At 40.3% G+C, this 22288-nt stretch overlaps 1 protein-coding gene across 1 annotated transcript in view; it reads right to left on the minus strand.

Annotated features, from left to right (window-relative positions):
- Positions 1–20061: 20061 nt before the first annotated feature.
- The window catches only part of LOC111140951 (growth hormone receptor), a 273022-nt gene continuing 270795 nt past the window's right edge, over positions 20062–22288 (minus strand). Inside the window, exons 9-10 of the mRNA XM_022493224.1 lie at positions 21572–21641; positions 20062–21272 (exon numbers count right to left, since the gene is read on the minus strand). Coding sequence (XP_022348932.1) covers positions 20304–21272; positions 21572–21641 — 1039 coding nt within the window. The 3' untranslated portion in view covers positions 20062–20303. The remainder of the gene's footprint in view (positions 21273–21571; positions 21642–22288) is intronic.

Consider the following 22288-nt stretch of genomic DNA (forward strand, 5'->3'; position numbering starts at 1 on the left):
ATGATACAGGTGAATCTGGTTATTCCAAACATTTCTTTGTTACCATCACGGGAGGGAACCTTGCTCTTTGTTTGTCAGATTTGATGGCATTAGGCGCATAGAGGATACAAGGGGAGGAGGCTGGGGAGGGGAGGTGAGACCACTAAGTCATTTAATGAAAAACAGCCTACACAGACTATCAAAATCTTCAGACCAGAGTTAAAGCTCAGCGTTTTGATTAAGGATTGTTTAGGTTGAGACAGGAGTTAGAAGTGCCTAGCGGGAAACTCTACCGCAGGCTGGGGCCACAGGACCCCTTTGTGATGGGCCCCCAAGCTAAGGAGGATAAACTTTACCTTGATGGCAGGGGGAGGTCAGCAACAGGTTACAACTAAAGAATTGGCATGACCCCATTTATATTTTAGAAAGATAGTGAGACCACAGATTATGGAAGAGAAGTTTGGGAAATCAGACAATAAAAGTCTGAACTTTTAAAACAGAAAATTCAAAATTCAAGGAGTATGGAGAGGCTAAATCTTGGTAAAGGAATGGGTGTTTGGAGTTCAGAAAGTGGATATTTAGGGCTTAGATAGGGTGTAACTTTTAGGTCATCATAAGTGCTGACTCCATTATTTGATATGAGGAGTGATGTAGTTTTTGAATGTAGGTGAGGTTTGGTGGGGTGAGGTCTGGAGCCCACGGTCAAGAAAGAATTCTTGAGACCTCCGTGGTGCAAAATGGTGGTTTACTACTGCAGGGGGACAGGACCCATGGGCAGGAAGAGCTGCTGCACCAGTGTTGTGAGGGGTGGCTGATCATATACTTGGGAGCTGAGGGAGGTAAGGAAAAAGGTTTTCAAAGAACTTTCATATGCTAAAGAGGAGTTACAGCTTCTGGTGGCCCAGCCACAGTCGAGTTAGGGTAGTTTTCCCTTTAGGAAGGCAATAACCTGAATATCGGTGGGAGCTTCCTGGAGCAACTACTCTGCCTGCCTCCAGTACTTGTCAATGGGCTGCAGGTTAGAAGGACATTTAGTTTTATCTACATTTCCTTCTGGAAACTAGGTTATCGAGAAGAACGCTTTTCTCTTTGTAAATTACTAAGATGTTTGTAAATGGAGGGAGAGTCCTGTCCTGCAGGATCGTGATAGCTGTTAAATTAACCATTTGTTTTTCCTTCCCTTAGCTTTAGGCCAGCCAGAGGGGCAAGGGGAATGTCACAGATTGCCCCCTGGGAGTTTGGTGGGGGAGGGGATTGGGGGGTATCAGCTTGTTTTGTCCCCAGCTTGCCTTCTGCTCCCCCGTCCCTGTCTGGGGAGGGGGCGGCAGGGAGGGGGGAGTGAAGAGAGATCTCCCGTCTGCGTAGAAAGGTAGTGACAAACCAAGAAACTTAGCTTTTTGACTTCCGCCCTTTGCAGCCACCTCTTTAGAGATTTAACCAGTTTTTGAAGTTATCAAGGAAAATTAAAGGTTGTCCAATAAACTTTTAAATAAGGCCCAATACTTAGAACACAGCAGAGACAGTTCTACCCAAAAGTCCTGATAAAAGTTGCAGTAACACAAGGCATTGTACGATGCCCAGTACTCTTTGGCATATTATTTTGAGCTGATTACTTTGGGAAACCACAGACACAAGAGAAGCTCTGAAAACAGAAAAGTTGCCTTTTTGCATCAGAGGGGAGGCCTGCAGCAGAGAGCTATTACCCGCGCGCGATAACTTCCTCTGAGAGACTTATCTAGTTGTCAGGGCAACCCTTGTTTAACAAACATTTCCTCTTTCACCTTTCCATAAATTGCCTTCCCCCCACTTTGAAGCCCCAGGCCCCGTTAGGTATCTAACCATCATCTGGCTCCCTTTTGAAGGGCTCCTGTAGGTATGAACATGACTTGGATTTTCTTGTTATTCTCTCTCACATCGGTTTAACTCTTAGACCCGACCACATAACCTTGAAAAGTAGAAGGGAAAATTCTTCCTCCTCAATAATATTAACAGTCTGAAAATGGATTTTCTGACCGCAGCGAAGTTACCCTATTATGTAAAAGGAGATTTCAAAATGGAGCAAGCTAAGCCTAGCTAAGAGAATCTCCTTTAAAATGGAGTCGGAGGAGGCACTATGGTAAGGAGGGGAAATTTATACTCCTCCTGATTGGCCAGCTGCAAGTCCTCTATCAGCCTGGGCTTAACTCTCTCCTCACTGGGACACCTGAATCATTTGCATTCTTCACTTTGAAAGGAGCCAAGGTGATCTGATAAGTTTCAGTCTTTCATTTGCATATTAACTCAGCCCAGCCCAGTTTATGTGCTTTCAATGCCTGTTTTGCATAAGGGACATGATAAAGAGCTATTCTTTGGCCTTTATAATCCCACCTCCTCAGATAGCAACTCAGGTTTCTACCTTAATTGCCCAAATAAATGGCTGTCTGCCCCACTGTGGAAAACAGTATGGAAGTTCCTCAAAATGTTAAAAATAGAGCTACCTTGTGATGCAGCAATTATACTATTAGGTATTTACCCAAAGGATATAAAAATACAGATTCGAAGGGGTACATGTTTATAGCAGCATTAACAACAATAGCCAAACTATGGAAAGAGCTTGTGTCCATCAATTGATGAATGGATAAAGAAGAGGTGGTATATGTATACAATGGAATACTACGCAGCCATCAAAAAGAATGAAACAGGGACGCCTGGGTGGCTCAGTTGGTTAAGCAACTGCCTTCGGCTCAGGTCATGATCCCAGCGTCCTGGGATCGAGTCCCGCATCGGGCTCCTTGCTCATCAGGGAGCCTGCTTCTCCCTCTGCCTCTGCCTGCCATTCTGTCTGCCTGTGCTTGCTCTCTCTCCCTCTCTCTCTGACAAATAAATAAATAAAATCTTAAAAAAAAAAAAGAATGAAACATTTGCCATTTACAACAACGTGGGTGGAGCTAGAGTGTATGATGCTAAGTGAAATAAGTCAGAGAAGAACAAATATATGATTTCACTCATGTGGAATTTAGGAAACAAAACAAATGAACACAGGGGAAGCAAGTGGGGGAAGAGAGAGGGAAACGAACCATCAGAGGCTCTTAACTATAGAGAACAAACTGAAGGCTGATGGAGGGACGTCAGTGGGGGATGAACTAGATGGGTGATGGGCATTAAGGAGGGCACTCGTTATGATGAGCACTCGGTGTTTTATGGAAGTGATGAGCCACTAAATTCTACTCTGAAACCAATATTACACTGTATGTTAACTAACTAGAATTTAAATAAAAAATTGAAAAAAATGCCTGTTTGCTTTATTTTTTTAGCAAATTCTTGTTCAACAATTAAAACAAATTCATTGTTTGTAGTGAGTCATCTACGAGTCAATGAATTATATATAATTCATAGATTGATCTTATAACTGTGCAGAAGAGATGTTGTGAGATTTTGAGCCTAGTTCTCAGCAGGCTTTGTACCTTTCACTCTCATTTTTTTTTGTTGTTGTTGTTCATTACTCCCACATAAGCAAGACAGAACTACCCTGTTTTAGAGGTCCTGCGGAAGAGCCTCTCAGGCTGACAGCCTACCAAATGCCCAACAGGTGTGTCCATCTAGCCCAAGACAAGCCGTCACCTGACAGTTGAAAAGTGAATGAGCTTAGCTAAGACAGGCAGAAAAACTGCCCAGCTGGGTTCAGCCCAAATGGGCAACCTACCAACCTACCAGCTAATAAATGATTGTTGTGTTAAACCACTAAGTTTTGGAGTAGCAGCAGAGGCTGAGATATATTGCTCTTATTTGAAACATGAGAGAGTGTAACATAGCTGCCATGGAAAGCAGTTCGGCTTTTTAAAATTTTCATTTATTGCCATTTTCCAGAAATGACCCTTTGCAAATTGAATGAAAGGTAGCTTTCCTAACTAATGCAAACTGGGAGATAAATTAGGAGATGAAGGCATGCGATAATGAGAACCTGAACGAAGGTAGTAGAAGTGAGGATATTAATAAGAGGACAGGTTAATGGGTATTTAAGGGACTTCCAAGTCACATTCTTGAGCAGGGCCATGGATGACATTTTCATTTTACAAATATCCCATCTATTGTGAATAATTATAGATTTGTGTGCCAATGATTGTCCTGAGCAGTCCTAATAATTGAAATTGCTGGAAAAATCCTAAATTCTGCAATAATTTGTTTTTTTTCCCCTTCAAAGCACTACTCATATGAATGAGGGCAATATTTCAAATAAGTTTGTGCGTATAAAATCTCAAAGAAAGTTAAAATAATAGGAAGAACAAAATATGAAAACCTCGATTAAGAAAAAACCACAAACTATGGGGCGCCTGGGTGGCTCAGTGGGTTAAAGCCTCTGCCTTCAGCTCAGGTCATGATCCCAGGGTCCTGGGATGGATCCCCGCATCAGGCTCTCTGCTCGGCAGGGAGCCTGCTTCCTGCTCTCTCTCTCTGCCTGCCTCTCTGCCTACTTGTGATCTCGGTCTGTCAAATAAATACATAAAAATCTTAAAAAAAAAAAAAAAAAACCACAAACTGGAACTTTCATGTTCACTTCCCTACATTTTGATTTTGGGGAGAAAGAGGTATATGGTAGGAATATATTTCAGTAGAAAATTTAAAATATGTTACACATTATTTTATGACCCTAAAATAATAAATCTTGATTATAGACAATGCAGGAAATTACATCAAAGTAAAAATAAGGGGGCGCCTGGGTGGCTCAGGTCATGATCCCAGGGTCCTGGGATCGAGCCCCACATCGGGCTCTCTGCTCAGCAGGGAGCCTGCTTCCTTCTCTCTCTCCCTCTCTGCCTGCCTCTCTGCCTACTTGTGATCTCTGTCAAATAAATAAATAAAATCTTTAAAAAAAAAAGTAAAAATAAGAAAATTTAAACACCCATATTCCTACTTGCCAGAGATAATCATTATTAATATTTTGATGTGTATACCATAAATCTTCCATATAACATAAACATCTATGTTATATATGTAAGTACTAGTGTATATGTTACATGTGTGCATTATATCAAATTTACACCACAGTGATTATAGTGCTTTATATCCTCCATTTTTCTCTTATTACGAGCATTTTCTAGCCTTTAAAAATATGAATTTTAGCAGTGCCTGGGTGGCTCAGCTGGTTAGGTATCTATCTGCCCTTGGCTCAGTTCATGATCTCAGCGTCCTGGGATTGAATCCTGCATCAGCAGAGATTCTGCTTCTCCCTCTGACCCTGCTCCCTCTCATGCTCGCTCTCTCTCTCTCACTCTCTCTCAAGTAAATAAATAAATAAAATCTTAGAAAAAAGAATATGACTTTTAATAGTTGCACGGCATTCTATTTTATGGGTGTATCTAAATATAACTAATGTTGGGTAATGAGGTTCTAATTTTTACAAAGTACATGTGATAGTTTTTTAGGCACATCATTCTTTGGATATTTTTCTGATTAGTCCTATAATTAAATTCCTAGGTGTGCAAATACTGGGTAAAGTTTATGAATGTGGTTAAGGTTCAAGATACATATTGCCAAATATCCATCTAGAAAAGTTGTACCAATTTGGCCTTGCACCATTAGCCACTAAGTATTGTCATCGATGACAATAATTTATAAGACTTTGAGGATATATGTGATTAGTAGACTATTTACATCTATAAACATCGAGCAACATAATTTGAGTTGAAATCCAGGGTAATGACCTTGATGCTTTATGAGACATCAGAGAAGTGGACTAAGATATTTAGTGACATTTGACAGAAAGTAGAATTAAGCATTCTGCAACTTGGGCATTCTAGTTAATCATTCTAGTTAACTCCTTTGTCAAATCTTGTTTTTATAGTAAAACTGAAATCATCCAGAGACCAGCATTTCAGTAACTATAAGCATCTTTAATTACTCAGAATGTAGACAGAAAGAAGACAAGGAAAATGAAGTGTCTCTGGTGGTGAAAAAGAAACTTAGAGCAGCAAACAGTCATGAAAACCTTCAAGAGAGAGGGGTAGCTTTTTTGACAATCACATGCCATTATTTCCTGAACAGAAGAAACCCTAGTGGTCTGGCTCTGTCTCTAAAATTGAAATGTTCTGAATGAGATCCAAGGCTGCTGTAGAATTAGCAGGAGACGGGGCGGGGGGACAAAAAGGAATAAATGTGAAGTAGGGGAAAGAGAAGTTGAAAACGGCCTAGGTGATTCTGGCTCCAAGGATATAGAGAAGAAGTCAGAATACAAATGTCTCGGCGATGGTGGTAGTGAGCAAACGACGGAGTGGGGAGGCGGGAAGAGATATAATGATAAATAGGTTTGCTCTTTACAGAGAGGGGAAAGAGGATAGGATAGGGCCCCAAAAGATCCTGGAGAGAATTTTGGATTAAATAAAGAGATAGGAACTATTTTTAATTTTGGAGTCAGAATCACATATTCAGGACTTTCACTTTTTTCATTGGTTCATTTCTATCCTTTCTCAAAAATAGTTGGTGTTTGCATTCCTAGGGAACCTATATCTGACCAGGATTCCTTGAAATGACTTATTTTATTTTTTTAACAGTTCTACTGAGATACAATTGACACATTAAGAATTGTATACGTTTAATTTTTTTTTTCTTTTTTTGAGTGAGAGTGAGATCATGAGCATGGAGTGGGGAGGGGCAGACAGAGAAGGAGAGAGAATCTTTTTTTTTTTAAGTTTTATTTATTTACTTATTTGATAGACAGAGATCACAAGTAGGCAGAGAGGCAGGCAGAGAAAGAGGGGAAAGCAGGTTCCCCGCTGAGCAGAGAGCCCGATATGGGGCTCGATCCTAGGACCTGGGATCATGACCCGAGCGGAAGGCAGAGGCTTTAACCCACTGAGCCACCCAGGCGCCCCAGGAGAGAGAATCTTAAGCAGGCTCCACACCCAGTGCAGAGCCCGACAGAGGGATTGATCTCAGGACCCTGAGATCGTGACCTGAGCAGAAATCAAGAGTCTGACACTTAACTGTCTGGGCCACCTAGATGCTCCCCAAAATTGTATACTTTTAAGACCTATAAATTGATGTTTTGATATATGTATACACTGTGGAATGATAATCACAATCAAGCTAATTAACATACCTATTATCTCTCCACAGTTACCGTTTTTTTGTGTTGGGGGTAGGAGGGTAGAGATTTAATTCAGGATATATCCTCTTAGCAAATGACAAGTATACAATACAGTATTATTAACTATCATCACTATGTGGTACATTAGATCTCCAGAAATTATTCCTCTTGCAAAATTGAAACTTTGTACCCTTTGACCTGTGTCAACATATTTGCCCCCTTCCCAACCCCTTAGCCTCTGTGCTTTTGTGAGTTTGACTATTTTAGATTGCATATACAAGTGAGATCATGCAAATTTCTCTTTCTGTGTCTTATTTTGTTTAGTGTAATTTCTTCTAGCTCCATCCACGTTGATACAAATGGCAGATTTTCTTTGTTTTTCTTAATAATATTCCTCTGTGTGTGTGTGTATGTATGTCTCATATTTTCTTTAGCCATTTGTCCATCAATGAACACTTAGGTTGTTTTCACATCTTGGTTATTTTGAATAATGACACAATGAACACAGGAGTGCCGATCTCTCCTTGTGATCCTGTTTTCAAGTTCTTTCAAATCCAGAAGTAAAATTGCTGGGTCATATGGCAGTTCTATTTTTAATATTTTGAGGAACCTCCATATTGTTTTCCATAGTGGCTGCACCAATTTACCTTCCCATCAACAAAGAACAAGGGTTTCTTTTCTCCACATCCTTGCAACACTTGTTATCGTTTGTCTTTCAGATAACAGCCATCCTAGCAGGGGTGAGGTGTTATCTCCCTGTGGTTTTGATCTGCACTTCCCTGGTGAGGAAAGATATTGAGAACTTTTTCAAATGCCTGTTACTATTTGAATTTCTTCTTTTGAGAAGTATCTTTTTAGGATGTTTGCTCGTTTGTTTGTTTGTTTTTTCCAAATGTATTAGACATATGTAAGGGGAATCCACATAGACATGAAATTCCTTCTTTGCCAATGTTTTAATTGGGTTATTTTTATTTTTGTTACTGAGTGGTATGAGTTCCTTATGTATTGAAAGTATTAATCCTATACTGGATACATGGTTTGCAAATATCTATTCCCATTCCCATTTTTCATTTTGTTGATTTTTTCTTTGCCATGCAGAAGCTTTTAATTTTGATAGAATCCCACTAGTCTATTTTTACTTTTGTTGCCTGTGCTTTTGATGTCAGATCCAAAAAATTATTGCCAAGATCCATGTCAGGAAAATTTTTTCCGATGTTTTCTTCTAGGAGTTTTTTAACAATTAAAATTGTTAATAAAACCCAGAATGAATATTTGAAATGGGCAGTAAAACAGACAAACAACTGATGAGTTCAATGATGAAAAAATAGAAAGAAAACACAAATATCAATCAAATCAGAAAGAATATATAACTGCAGCTAAATAAATTTAATAAAATTCATGACCAATTTAGAGATTTAGATAAAATACTGGAAAAACATAGATAATAGACATTGACTAAGAGTTCAACAGTGTACAAGAAATTGAAAAATTTGTTAGCAATCTATTTCCAGAAATGCATTGAATCAAGATCTATCAAAACTTTAAAGAAGCTCTTTGTTATTTAAATTATTCCAGAGAACAATGTCAAATTTCCCAATTTATTCTATCAGCGTTACTTTGTTAACCAAGATATAGAATATTCTGGTTAGAAAGAAAAAGAATGAAGACCTATAAATTTAAAATCAGGACAGAGACCAAATATTTCATACAGTGTTATCAAGCCTGTATTTAGACTGATGCTTTTTAACACTCAAAATTGTAATTCAATTAATACAGGTTGGTATCTTTCTTTGAAATTAATGATTCATTTAGAAATTGCATATTTTTCTGTATACATTCACGTTTGATTGTTATTAATAGGATAATCATATGAACAAGTCCATACAGTTTAAATGAGTAAAGAACACAGAACTTTTAGTAAGAAGATTCTAACTAGTTGTGAGGCTCTAGGCAAGTCATTAGAGAACTGATAGGAGCATAATCTCTCTTTTATGTACCTCATAAGTAAGTAGAAAATAAACTTTCTGTGAAAACACTTGGCTAAAGTTAGTAAACAAATGCAATTAATGTTCATGTGTAAGTTGCTAATTTTGCCTTAATATTTGGTTGACATTTTACAAAGTTAAACTTTTAGACTATAAACTACTGCATACTTGTAGGACTACAAAACTCAGTCATCCTATAAGATGAATGAAAATATCCAAGTTAGTAATTACAAGACCTATATTAATCTAGGCCATGATTTAATTACAGTAAGAATTTATAGTTACAAAAATACAGGTAAAATATCATAAAAACATTCCCATGTACTGTAGTTTCGGAGTCCTTACCCAGAGGCTGAATTACCTGGCATTTGCCATCGCTTTGGGTAGCTTTGGCAGTGTGTCCAAGAGGTATCAGTCAGTCCACAGGCCAGATCTTTTCATCCTCCTCATCTGTGATTACATCTTCCCTCTCAGATATATGCTCTTCAAAGACGAGATGACAGCTAAAACACTCCAAATTCCCTCACATGTACCAAACTATCAACATGTTTATTTTCTGCTCAACATGTAGCCAAGAGTCACTCATTTTTCCTCTGATTTTTATGGGTCACTCTGCTGATTTTCTAAGAGCTACGATTCTGAAATGATTCTGAAATGCTCTCTTCTTGCCACACGATGTAGTGATATAGAACACTTGGTAGGTGAAGAATTTGCTGTGGTAAATTCAACCACATAAATGAAGACTATTCTTAAGGAAAGAATTTAACTTCTGGAAAGTTAATCAGAAAACAAGAGAAAAAAACGTTTTATCATATGCTTCAGTCCACTAAAATGGAACAGATGTAAACAACAAAAACATGCTTGGATCAATGCCCTTTGGCTGCACCCCCAGAGAAATCTGGCTGGATTCTGTTTTCTTCTAGACTGGTGGTCTGGTACCCAGAGCCCAAACGTGGCCAGTGGCTTGTTCCTCTTTCCATACGTTGACCCTCGTCATCACTTGCTCTTCTAGAAACAAATTGCTCCTGTAAATCTCAGAAGGTCGATTCAGGATGTAAGTAAATGTAAAAGAAGCTGGGCATAGATGTTTGTTTAATACCAAAAGGCAATGAGGAAAATAAAGAAAAATAATGAAAATCTAGAATGAAAGAAACTTCTTCCCTGAGGGAAAATAATTCTAGTAGATAGTTTTGTTCGATGTCTACTACCCAACCCCCTTTCTCTGAAAATTTCAGCATCTCCGATTATGGCATGTGACCCCTTCCTCCAGAAAACGAAATAAAACAAAACACCAAACCTGACACATCAACACATGAATGAACATGAAAGTCGAACTCAAACTGGGCAAAGTCCATTCTCCTCCTGATGTTCAAAATGGAAATTCAAACGTCATCAGTTATTCTTTTGATCACCTCTGGAAAAGAAGGGGTGTCAGCCAAGGAGCTGTGTGGAGGCTGCCTTCTTACTTCCAATTGCACTGGGGAACAGAAAATCAAGTTCTCAGGGGAGTGGGGGAGAGAAAGAGAATGACAGAGAGAGAGAGAGAGAGAGAGAGAGAGAAACCAGATGATGGAGTGAGGTTTCTTTCAGGATTTTGACACCTTTTCAATTTCTCATTTTAATTCATCATGAGACTCTTCACTCCTGTTCTTGGATTTTCTGAGCTACCACTGTGACTTGAAAGATAAATCTCCTTGGGGCACCGGGTGGCTCAGTGGGTTAAGCCTCTGCCTTCGGCTCAGGTCATGATCTCAGGGTCCTGGGATCGAGCCCCGAATCGGGATCTCTGCTCAGCGGGGAGCCTGCTTCCTCCTCTCTCTTTCTGCCTGCCTCTCTCTCTGTCAAATAAATAAATAAAAATCTTTAAAAAATAAAAAATAAAAAATAAAAAAAAAAAGATAAATCTCCTTTTTCCTTTAGCCAGCCTTTGGTTTCTGTTACTTGTAACCAAGAGTTTTAACTAAAACAAAGGGCCAGTGAGGTAAGATAAAAGGGAAGGAGGTAGAAGATACGTGAAGACATCAAATAACCATTCATGGTGTCAAGAAGCCGAGGAACAGTTTCAGCACTAGAACGTGTGCTAGAAGAAGGCTCTGGGCCGCTTACCTGCTCTGGGTTACTTTGTGTTGTTCCTTAGCCTGGAGGGTCTAAGCATATAAACAATTCGGAGGTGGGGGGGGGAGCTGTATGTCAAACTATCCCTTTCAAAGTATAAACTAGTTATTGCACTGTGAACTGGGAACACTAAAAAGCTTGGCAAGATTCTTTGGATTTTGGAGACCGTATGTACTGCTTTTCACTGTGCTGCTCTGAAACATTTATTGATTGGCACATACAGCTGCTGGATTTTAGGGGGCCCAGAGGAAGAAGAGGTGCTTCTGCAGCTCTGCCCCCCAGGAGCTGTGACACAGCAGCTTCAACACTACTCAAAGTGTCTGTGGCAGATGGAGATATCGTATGGACTTTCTGAAGAGTGCCAGCAGGAGAATCACAGTCCAGATCCCGGGGGTTTTGGAGCAAACCGTATTCTCTGTTGTCCTCTGTTTTTTGGGAAACGGTTCCTGGTTTGATACTGGATCCTGGCAGAGTCTGAATGCCTGACCACGGGCATCGAACGGCCATGGAACTAAAGCCACCAGTCATGAACTATGTGTTAACTAGCTCATCATGCTTTCAGTCTGGGAGTGTGCGGCAGCAGCCCATCATCAAGGGGAAGGGGTCTGAATGTGGGTTTGAGTGGCCACTGAATGCACAAGGAATTTGCATGAACAGTTGGTTCAAACCCACAACGTCTCTTCCTGCCCTTCCTATCCCTCTGTCTCTCAGACTGCATGTATACTCTCACGGGCAATTCCTTTCTTTCTTCCTTTCTTCCTCCCTCCCTCCCTTCCTCCTTCCCTCCCTTCCTTCCTTCGATTTTATTTATTTATTTAGCACGTGAACAGGGGGAGGGGCAGAGAGAGAATCTCCAGCAGATTCCATGTTGGGGGCAGAGCCCGGGCAAGGGCGGGTGGTGAGATTTACGATCCTGAGATCATGACCTGAGCCAAAATCAAGAGTTGATTGCTTAACTGATTGAGCCATCCAGGCACCCCATCTCATGGCCAATTTCTTATAACCAGTTGACTAAGGAGAGAAAAATTCACGTCTGGTACAAATGGTTTTGTGTGATATGGTGGCACCAACTGCATTTATAGTCACAATCAGGAGTGTCCTAGAAAGACAATAGTGAAGAAAAATCCTTCCAGTAGGCAGAAATGTGAGCAGTACATATGACTGTGCCTTTTTTTCTTCAGTTTATGCCAAAACCTTCCTCTAATACTCCAGGCAGATTATTTCCCAGATTATTTGTGCTTTCATTAGGTTCCATGTAGAACGCTCACATGGATTTCTCACAGTGCATCGGCTGTTTGACCGTCTACACTGTGATCTTGAGGGCAGAAACTGTGTTGCACTTCTATCCTATCCTCTTCATCTAGAAAATCCCTGGTGCACAGTAGGAACACAGTAACTCTTCGTAAAACCTCTTTATGGTGTTACATACTGGATGATTATCTGTGGATACGCTTGTCCCTGGAGTCAGCGAGGCATGATGGAAGCACTGTGGTTTAATGAGAAGGCTGGCTTTGAAGATGGACGGACAAGCCTGCTTCTGCCTCTCATCAGCACCGTGAACTTTTACACATTGAGGAAGCTCAAGGTCTTTACCTTTCAACTGTGAAGGAAGATGTATTGTCCACCCTTGGGGGTGGAGATAGGGGTATGAAACAAACCAACCTTTGTGGAAATAGGCAAGGATTTTCTAAAGAAGTGAGATGATCACACTTCAGTGGTTTGAAGGAGTTTGGATTTTCAAAATGGTAAGCCTTGGGAAGGAAGGTGGGGAAGGCAAAGGCTTGGGGATGTTCGTGAGAGGAACCCTATTGAGTAACATGAGAGTAACCTTGTTTACTTTCTTCATGTGTTCACATGCTCCATTAAAATAAAATTTCCCTGGGAATGTTGTAATTCTCTCTAGTTAATCACAACCTTTACAATTTTTTTAGTGCTAAATTTTATTTAACCCAGTATATCCAAAATAGTTTCATTTCAACATGTAATCAAAATACAAATTTATTAATGAGATATTTTATGTTCTTTATGTTTTTGTTTTTTGTACTGTCTTAGAAATCCAGCATGTGTTTTATGCTTATAAGACCCATGTGGCTAGTGGCTACTCTATTGATGGCACACTGCTGGATTATCTGCCCAGGACACTTAACCAATGGGAAAAGCAAGGTCCAGAGAGAGGCAATGACTGGCTGTCAGCCCCCAAAAGAGGGCCATCCCTGGCCTCCTAGGGGAGGGGTTCCCCATACATGTAGGCTTGAAGTGGCCTACACAGCCTCTTATCTTACCTACCAGCCCGTGATTATCTTCTGAGTGGATTATCTTCTGAGTGATCGTCAGCTGGAAGCACTGAGTTCCTGGGCAGGGAATGAACACTTGGGGTCTGCTTCTTCCCTTATACCCCCACATTCGGTGACTGAAAGGGAACCATGGATCACATCTTCCTTCACAGCCTACTTTGGAGGTGCTTTGGTAAAGAAGGGAGCAGAGAGTATCAAGAAATTTGGGGTCACCTGGGTGGCTCAGTGGGTTAAGCCTCTACCTTCAGCTCAGGTCATGATCTCATAGTCCTGGGATGGAGCCCCATATCAGGCTCTCTGCTCAGTGGGGAGCCTGCCTCCCACAACCCCTCCACCTCCTCTCTGCCTACTTGTGATTTCTGTCTGTCAAATAAATAAATAAAATCTTAAAAAAAAAAAAAAGAAAAAAGAAATTTGACCCACCCCAAGCCACTGCATCATTAGTTCAAGGAGTAGGTCTGTGGTCCAGTCCTGTTCATGGCCAGCGGGAAACTTGGAGCAAAGGGAGAGGCATAAGATGAAATTATCATGGTCCTATGGAAGACTCAGAAGCAGCCTTTGCCAATCTGTTTTCCCTAAAGAGTAAATCTAGATGCTTATCCCTGAGGGTACGGGAGAATGGTGCTGTGTTATATAAAGATTAATAATACCGAGGGTGAATTATCTGCTTGGATTAGTAAATGCTCAGTAGTTGGCTGACTTTTGTCCCATCATGTACATCCAGTCTGGACACAATTATCATCGGGAAGGAGGTGAGCACTGAGTATAGAGCATAGGCTTGGGAGCTAGAGTGCATGTGTTTGTATCCTGGCTCCAGTATTTCTTTTCTTTTCTTTTTTAAAGATTTATTTATTTATTTATTTCAGAGAGGGGAGGGGCAGAAAGAGAGACTCCAAAGAGGATTCCCCGCTGAACTTGGAGCCAAACCTGGGGGTAAATCCCATAACCCTGAGATCATGACCTGAGCCGAAACCGAGAGTGGGACGCTTAACCAACTGAGCCACCCAGGCACACCTCTGATATTTCTTAATTTTGTGACTTTGGTCAAATTCATTAAACTATGTCTGCCTCACTTTCCACATCAGTAAACTTGGAATAACAGAATTTACATTGTTGGATGGTTGTAAGGAGTCAACTAAAGTCATGTATGCTAAGTGCTTAGACCAGTGTCTTGCACATGGTAAGTGCTTTAATAAATGTCAGCTAGAAATGGTGTCTACTCATTATCAAAAATGTCTCCCATTAGATGGAATTATAAGGTTGTATAGACTCAGTGGTACGCTGAGCTGATTCACACGGTCTCACAAGGACCTATTGTACAATCTTTTCCCAATTTTGTGTTCAGTGATGAAACAGCTTGAAATCAGCCACATTGAGAGTATTTATTTACGTGACGGAAATTGGCAAACACCACAAATCTGACCTCCTTTCTCTCCCCCAGAGAAGTGGCTGTTGAACATTATCAATATGACACTGGTTATGCTTGTCAGGAAAAGAACCTTTCATCTTTAGCAGGTAGTTCTTTGGATCCATGGAGATTATACAACTATCTTCCAATTTGTCCACACTCTGAATAGGACCAGAATCTTCCCCAACCATGAAGAAATGTTAACACCTCCCCTGTTTTTAGAATACAGGACTAGTTGAAGGTCTGTGTTTTTGTCTTACTATTTAGTTAATTCCAGGAAAATCCCTTAGTTTTCTGAGCCTTGGTCTTCTCTCCTGCAAAACGTCAAAAGTCTGAGTGGCCTACAACAGAGATTTGTTATGTTTAAATGAAATACTACATATGAAAGTGCTTTATGAAATCAAAATCCTATGCAAATCATTTCTATCATTTGGTAGCATTTAAAAAAAAAGAAAGCTAACAATACAGGTCTTTCTCCTTTGGATGTTTTAATCACAGTACTATTGGGAAAGCCAAAGTGCATGCAATTTCCTGACGAATTATTTCATCCTTATAGAAGATGCTAGTAAAATCTCTTCATGCCCACAGAATGATTCATGTACAGACTCTTTTAAAAAAAATTGATAGAAAATTGTTTTTCTATGTATCCTACAAAGACTGTTTCCTGGGACTACTGTGCAAAAGTCTATTATGTTTGAAGTACTGTTGGATAATTTTTTTTTTAACTCAGTGGACAGCAGTTAAGGAGTGAATTATTTTTGTTCAGGTAATACCAGGCACGAATTATTCTGTAGCTTTACAGCAAACTATGCTTCTCTTCACAGAGAGTGATATAAGCATCTCTGTGTTGTAAACCTTTCAGACAAAACTAGGTGCACCGAGGAAGACTGAGAGTTTATTGATGTTGGTAAGTCCCATGTGTTCATCCTCCTCCTCCAGTCTTCCAGGGAAGAGGCAGGAAATGCAGTCAGTTTCAGCAAAGAGCTAGTCATTGCTACAGAGAAGACAACGAATGGTCAACGACTTCTGAGCGCTTAGAAAACATCATTCCATGTATGAAAAACAGTTACATATCTGAGTTGCAAAGAATCTGTGGTTACTTCAGAGAGATGGCTGCTTTGCTTTTTACTTAAGATGTTTTTATGGAGAAAGTAAGTTTAATGGTATCACATAAAGATGCTTTGTTCAGAAATCATCTGAAAGTCATTATAACTTTATTTCATGTTAGGTCTACAAATTCTCAGAGCAGCTTTTCCCAAATGTTAATAGATACAATAACTGGTATTCTTTCACCATTGTATTTTTTGCTCTTAAATAAAGTAGGAAATTATGTGTTAAATTTAAACAGGTGTGTGTGTCTGTGCGTGTGTGCTGTAGAAGCTTTACAACGTCAAGAGGCACACTGGCTCTCCCAGACACAAGTGTAGTAGGAAATGTTTTCCAAACTTACGTGACCACAGAATTATTCATATAAGAACATTTCAGAGAACAGTTATGCCCCAGAAGACACGTTGGTAAATCCATCTTACATGGTTGTTAGTTGAACTAATGACCAGACTGTTATAAACACCACTGAAAATGGTCTAGAGCGGGGCATGTTCATTTACACTGAAAAGAACTGGGGGTTGCATGAAGGCGGCACCTGAGCCGGGCCATGAAGGATGAGGAAAATTCTGACAGGCAGGTTTGGTTAATTGGAAACTTCTCGGGTGCAGAAAGAGGCATAGGCAGATGGTAATTGCCTACGTTAATATAGTTGGCATAATACTGTTACTAGATTTCCAGAAGGACAGAGCTGAAACCAAAGGTCAAATTCTTACTCAGAAGCTGTACCCTTTATACACAGCCTTTCCATATTAAGCTAGCAAAGAAGACTGAGCAAATTATGTAGAATCTTGGATTCTAAGCTAAAGCATTTAGATTTAAGTAATGTGCAATTTCCCCCCTATTTCTTAGCCTACACAGAGAACATAAACTTTTAGTATTTTGGCGTACAACTATGTAAATATGTAAATTCCATAACATGTGAATAGACTTCAGTGTTAGGATGTCTTAGTAGAACCACTTAGAAGTTTACACACAGAAACACATGTGTAGTCATCTTCAACATGTCACTAACCTTCTGTCACAGAAAGGGCTGAACTCTTTCAATCCAAGGGAAGTAAACAGGACTTCCGCCAACTTCCCTCCTGACACCTCAAAGCACGTCATGTGAATGATAAGCCTGTAACATCACAAGGCTGACTTCTGTAGAGCGTATGTAAGAAATCAATGTTGGGTGCTTCAAGTGGTGAGCTTTTGCTTGTAAATGTTAAGGCAGTGCGTGTTCCAATACCTTCGTGATAGGAGATGATGTTCTAAACCATATCTCCAAATAAGGAAGTAGGAAATCCTCAGGCTTCACCCCTGGTTCTTTGAGGTAATAGTTGTTCAAAGGGCAGACACGACCGGTAGAGAACTTTTATTTCCGTATTGAATGTAAACCCTCTAGTGTAAATGAAGAGTTGAGGCAGTCTGCACTCAACTTGCCGCAGTAATAAATAATTGTTCTGTGGGCTTCTCGATGCCGTTCCAGACTCACTCTTCAGGACCCAGTGCCTGCACAGAGACTGCAATTTATTAGGTTACTCACCTGGAGCCTGTCTTCTGAGGAGGAATCTGCTTCATGGCTTTCCCGCTCCCTCAGGCTCCTACACAACCCATCTGCCTTGCCTCCCCACACAGGCCTGACTTATGTGCTCCCCACGATGACAAGCATCTAGTCTGACAGACCGACTTGTGCTCATGTGTGCTGGTATAGGAGGAGCTGCTTTCCCTCCTCCCAGGCAACAGGCTCCAGCTAGAAATGTCGCTTAAAGACAGTGCTCAAGGGGCGCCTGGGTGGCTCAGTGGGTTAAGCCTCTACCTTTGGCTTGGGTCATGATCTCAGGGTTCTGGGATCGAGCCACGCATTGGGCTCTCTGCTCAGCAGGGAGCCTACTTTCCCCCTCTCTCTGCCTACATGTGATTTTCTCTCTCTCTGTCAAATAAATAAATAAAATCTTAAAAAAAAAAAAAGTGCTTAAGATGTTTTCCTCCTCATGGCCCCCACTCCCCATGTCACGCAAGCTATGACGCACCCAAAGCATGGTTCTAAGAGCCTCTGCTGGTGGGGTGTTGCAGCCTGGGAAGAAGGCACAGTCCAGGCAAGCCAGAATCATATTTTTGAGCTGGGCTCCTGTTTCCTCAAAAAAGAGAGGTAGGGAGCTGCCAGCACATAGTAAAAATCCCCACATCCACTGCCAGTGTGTTCAAGCCAATCGTGCTAAGCACCCCTTTCAGTGAGAAGAACCGAGGAGTCTGCAGTCTGGTTGAAGGAGCTTTTCATGTGGGTGTTTGACGATAGGAGCATGCCACGACGAATCCAAGAAAATAAATTTATTAAACTTTGAAGGAAAAAAAATCCACAGACATAAGGAAAGTTAAATATAAACTGCAGGACACAACTAGTCATACTAGTGAATAATGGCTTGTGTGGCCAGCAAAGTACCAAAATGACATTCTGAGACTGATTGAGGTATTTAGCTATTTTTGGCTATAGAAATTGTTGTCAGCCTATTGTGAAATAGTAAGATAGTTTTCCCAAGCACACAGTTTTAAGTTGAATTAGGTTCTACACCGATGAAATTGTATATGAAACTAAATTACGTAGCTCTTAGAGAAAACCATAGCAGCAAGGTAGCAGAAAACCTATTAAACACCTATTACAAAGTAACATGTTGAACTTGGAACACCCAGTTCTAGCTTTTCACTGTCCTTCCTGCAAGAAAGAGGGAATTTAAAATTACCAACCATTAAGCCTGTTTCCTAAAAAGGTCTGAGCTAAATGGCAAATACTATTTAAGTTACAGCTAACTTTAAAGTTTCATTAAATGTAAAAAAAAAAAAAAAGAAAACAAAACCAAACTTAAAGTGAGAAGCATTCTTCAGTGAGATGAGATTCTTCTCCTTTGACAAACCTTTTGGGGAGCGATCCCGAAGCTCCTACGAATGGTGCTGAGATTACTAAGGGACTGAACAATAATTTATACCTTACTTCAGGCCCCTTCTTTTCCTTCTGACTACCCGCTTTGAGGCCAAGCCACTCAGAGGGGAAATAAAAAATGAGGAAACTTCTTTGTTTGCTACTTCAAATAAACCCAAGAAAGGGTTTGGTGAGGAAGAACGTTTCCGCTATGGGTTTAAGAAATTTCTGACTTCTCAGTGGGGATTTAAAATCTCATTCCGTCTGTTTCTTGTTACCAGGAAGAGCGGGTCTATGTCTGGCTATTGGCTGTGAAACAAAAACTTCTTTCTCAAAATTTTTATTCCATGATCTGGTTTAACTTCGCATCCACCTGCTTCAACTTACAAAATGCTTCTTGTACTTTATTCCCTTCTTCTGTAACCATGTAACAAAATCAAGTCCTGTCTGAAGAGATGCTACAATAGAGGTTCCGGGGCCTACCCTTCACGATCTGTCTGCCCCCAAAACTCCCTCCACGTGCAGCCGGAGCGCCCAAGCAGCCTGGCCCGAGGGCCTGGCTTACCTTCCCACTTCTCCTAGTATGGAGCTTTCTGACAGGAACCAAAATTTGGGCAAGAAAGAGTTTTTTTGTCTGCCTGTTTTGGTTTGACTGGTGCCTCTGTCTTTAAGTTTTCTCTACTAACAAATAGTTTTAAAAAAATTTAAATAAGATGAGCCTGTTCCAGTAATGCAGGTAACTACAATCATTTCAGAACTGTTTAAGGGGCTTGGGGAGGTATAAAAAGGGCCTGGTAAAAAACTAACTTGCTTATTTGTTTTTCTTTAGGTGTACTTACCAAAGGAGTAAACTAGCTTTCGACTGTAGTCGCTACATTCTTTCCAGGGGTCGGCATGAACTACAGTACACAGTGTATCGTGTGATAGAAAATAGCCATGCTTGAAGTGTAAATTATTAAAAATACCTTTATAAATTTTATGTCAAAATAAATGTTTCACATATCCAAACTATTTTTTTTGCCTTCTTACCTATAATTTTAGTTCCCAATTACTTAAAAAAAATTAGCCTGTGCTCTGATTTGCATTCCATTTTCCTGAACTGCAAAAGCCACCTGATTTTTCGCTTTTTCAAAAAGCATGATTCACTATACATTAAAAACAGCCATTCTATGCTTAGTATCACAAAATTAACACCCACATTAACAAGACAATCACCGCCACTAAACAGTCTTTGAGACAGTTCTTTAAAAATATTTACAATTCACAATAGGAATATCGATTTCATTAGGCCTTCTTCTCTTTTTTAATATCATGTTTCAACATTTCAGGAAAAGGCATTTAGAATCCACTCCCCTATCCCCCCCGAAAAGGTTTAAACATTGTTTTGGTTTAAGCACTCAAGCCCTAGCCAACTCTTAACCATTAAATACGGACCTTGTGGGAAACCCGAGAAAGGCTACGGCATGATTTTGTTCAGTTGGTCTGTGCTCACGTAGCCGCATGATGAGAGAAACTCCTTGTCAGGCAAGGGCAAGGCCGTGGCATTGAGCACGAGGCCCCGAGGAGACTGCACGATGTGAATGGAGGTGTAGTCCGGGACCGGCCTCTCCGAGCTCGGAGCCTGCTCTGCTGTCCCAGACTGGCCAGCGGTAGTGGTAAGGCTTTCTGTGGTGATGTAAATGTCTTCCTGGTTAAAGCTGGGGTCTGCACGTGATTCAGCCTCGACGTGAGGGGCCACAGTGATGCACTTTTTGGCATCTGCCTCGCTGAAGTAGGCACTGTCCATGATGAAGTTCGCTTGGCAGAGTGAGACCACTTCCGGAGGACTGTCACATGGGGACATCCCTGCCTTATTCTTTTGGCCTGGGGAAAGGACCACACTCCCGGCTGGAGTAATGTCGCTTACCTGGGCATAAAAGTCGATGTTCGCCAGTGAACTCGGATTGCTCAGCTGAGGATGGGCAGCTTGATGAGTTGACTCAGTTCCACTGATAAGACGTGGTCTTGGTTTGTCTTCCTTTGCCAGGATAACACTGGGCTGCTGAGTGGTAGGGGCAGTATCAGCAGAGGGTGAGTTATTTTGACTATTCTGGTCAAGGCACAAGAGATCTTCCCCTTTTAACCTCTGTGGCTGAGCAACCTCTGAAGTACTGTCACATACGTCACTGGCATTGAAGTCAGTCTCCAGAAGGTCAGGTTCATAACAGCTGGTACGTCCAGAATCATCATCCTTTGCCCCAAGGATGTTTAGTGACTTCTCATGGTCATTGTTGAGAAGTCTGACTGTGTCTGATCCTTCAGTCTTTTCTTCTGGGTCATCAATATCCAGCTCAATGAATTCAACCCAAGAGTCATCGTTGTAGAATTCAGGTTTATAGTTGTCATGAATGGCTAAGATTGTGTTCACCTCTTCTAATTTTCCTTCCTAGGAAACAGAAAGAAAATGAGATCTATGAAAAGAAACTCTCAATGATGAAAGGATTTGACAAATAACACTCAGACTGAAATTATGGTTATGATAAGAACAATAGTAACAAAACCATATAATGAGAAACACATTCGTGTAGAACTTTTAAATATGTAAGACTTTCTTATGATTTTAAGATCTGTTATTTGGGAACATTTTTCTCCAGAGGGGTTAAAAATGAAACATGATACATAGAGCTTGCAAAAGCTCTCAACAAAAGACAATGGTCTTTGTCACTTAGATAATCTACTAAGTACCTTGAGGAGATCTGGATCAATTCCTTTAATCTTTGGAACTGGAACAGGGGGAAGAATCAGCATCTTAATCCTTGAAAACAAATGAAATTTTGGTTTGACATATCTATAGAATTATACATTCTCTTACATCAAAAGATAGGAATAAAATGTTGGTGGCAGTATTACTTATTCCAAATTTTCTGGTGCTCCACACATGCAGAATATGAGAAAGAAAATATTGAGTAGTAAATGATGAGGAAAAACTATAGAAGAAAAAAAAGAACAAAAATCAACAGAAAAGCCCTCCCATGAAGCCAATTTAAATAAAACATGGTTTCCTAAAATATTTTTCCCCCTTTTGTCTTTATTGAGAGCCACCATTAGTATTTGTGAATGAGAAATTCGATTCCATTGAAGGCCAATTTCCATTTCATCTATAAGGATGGTAATTTTAATGTACATCTCATCAGTAATTTGCAGAGAAGAGGTAGAAAGAAAAGAAAAAGAAAGAAGAGCCAATACACATGGAATCAAAATTATTTGCACCCTCAAAAAAGGATGGACTGAGCTAAGTTTGCACTGCGTGGCTCACATTAATTATAAAATTATTTAAAATGATCTCAGAAACCAGGTGTCATTGCAGGGTTCATTACAGTTGGGAAAGACTAAATTTGAACTATCTCTAACTGATCAATATGGATCTATATATCCAATTCTATGATGCACTTAAATGTTCTG

This window comes from Enhydra lutris, unplaced genomic scaffold (genome assembly GCF_002288905.1).
Source record: "Enhydra lutris kenyoni isolate GAN:26980312 unplaced genomic scaffold, ASM228890v2 scaffoldscaffold5, whole genome shotgun sequence".
NCBI lineage: Eukaryota > Metazoa > Chordata > Mammalia > Carnivora > Mustelidae > Enhydra > Enhydra lutris.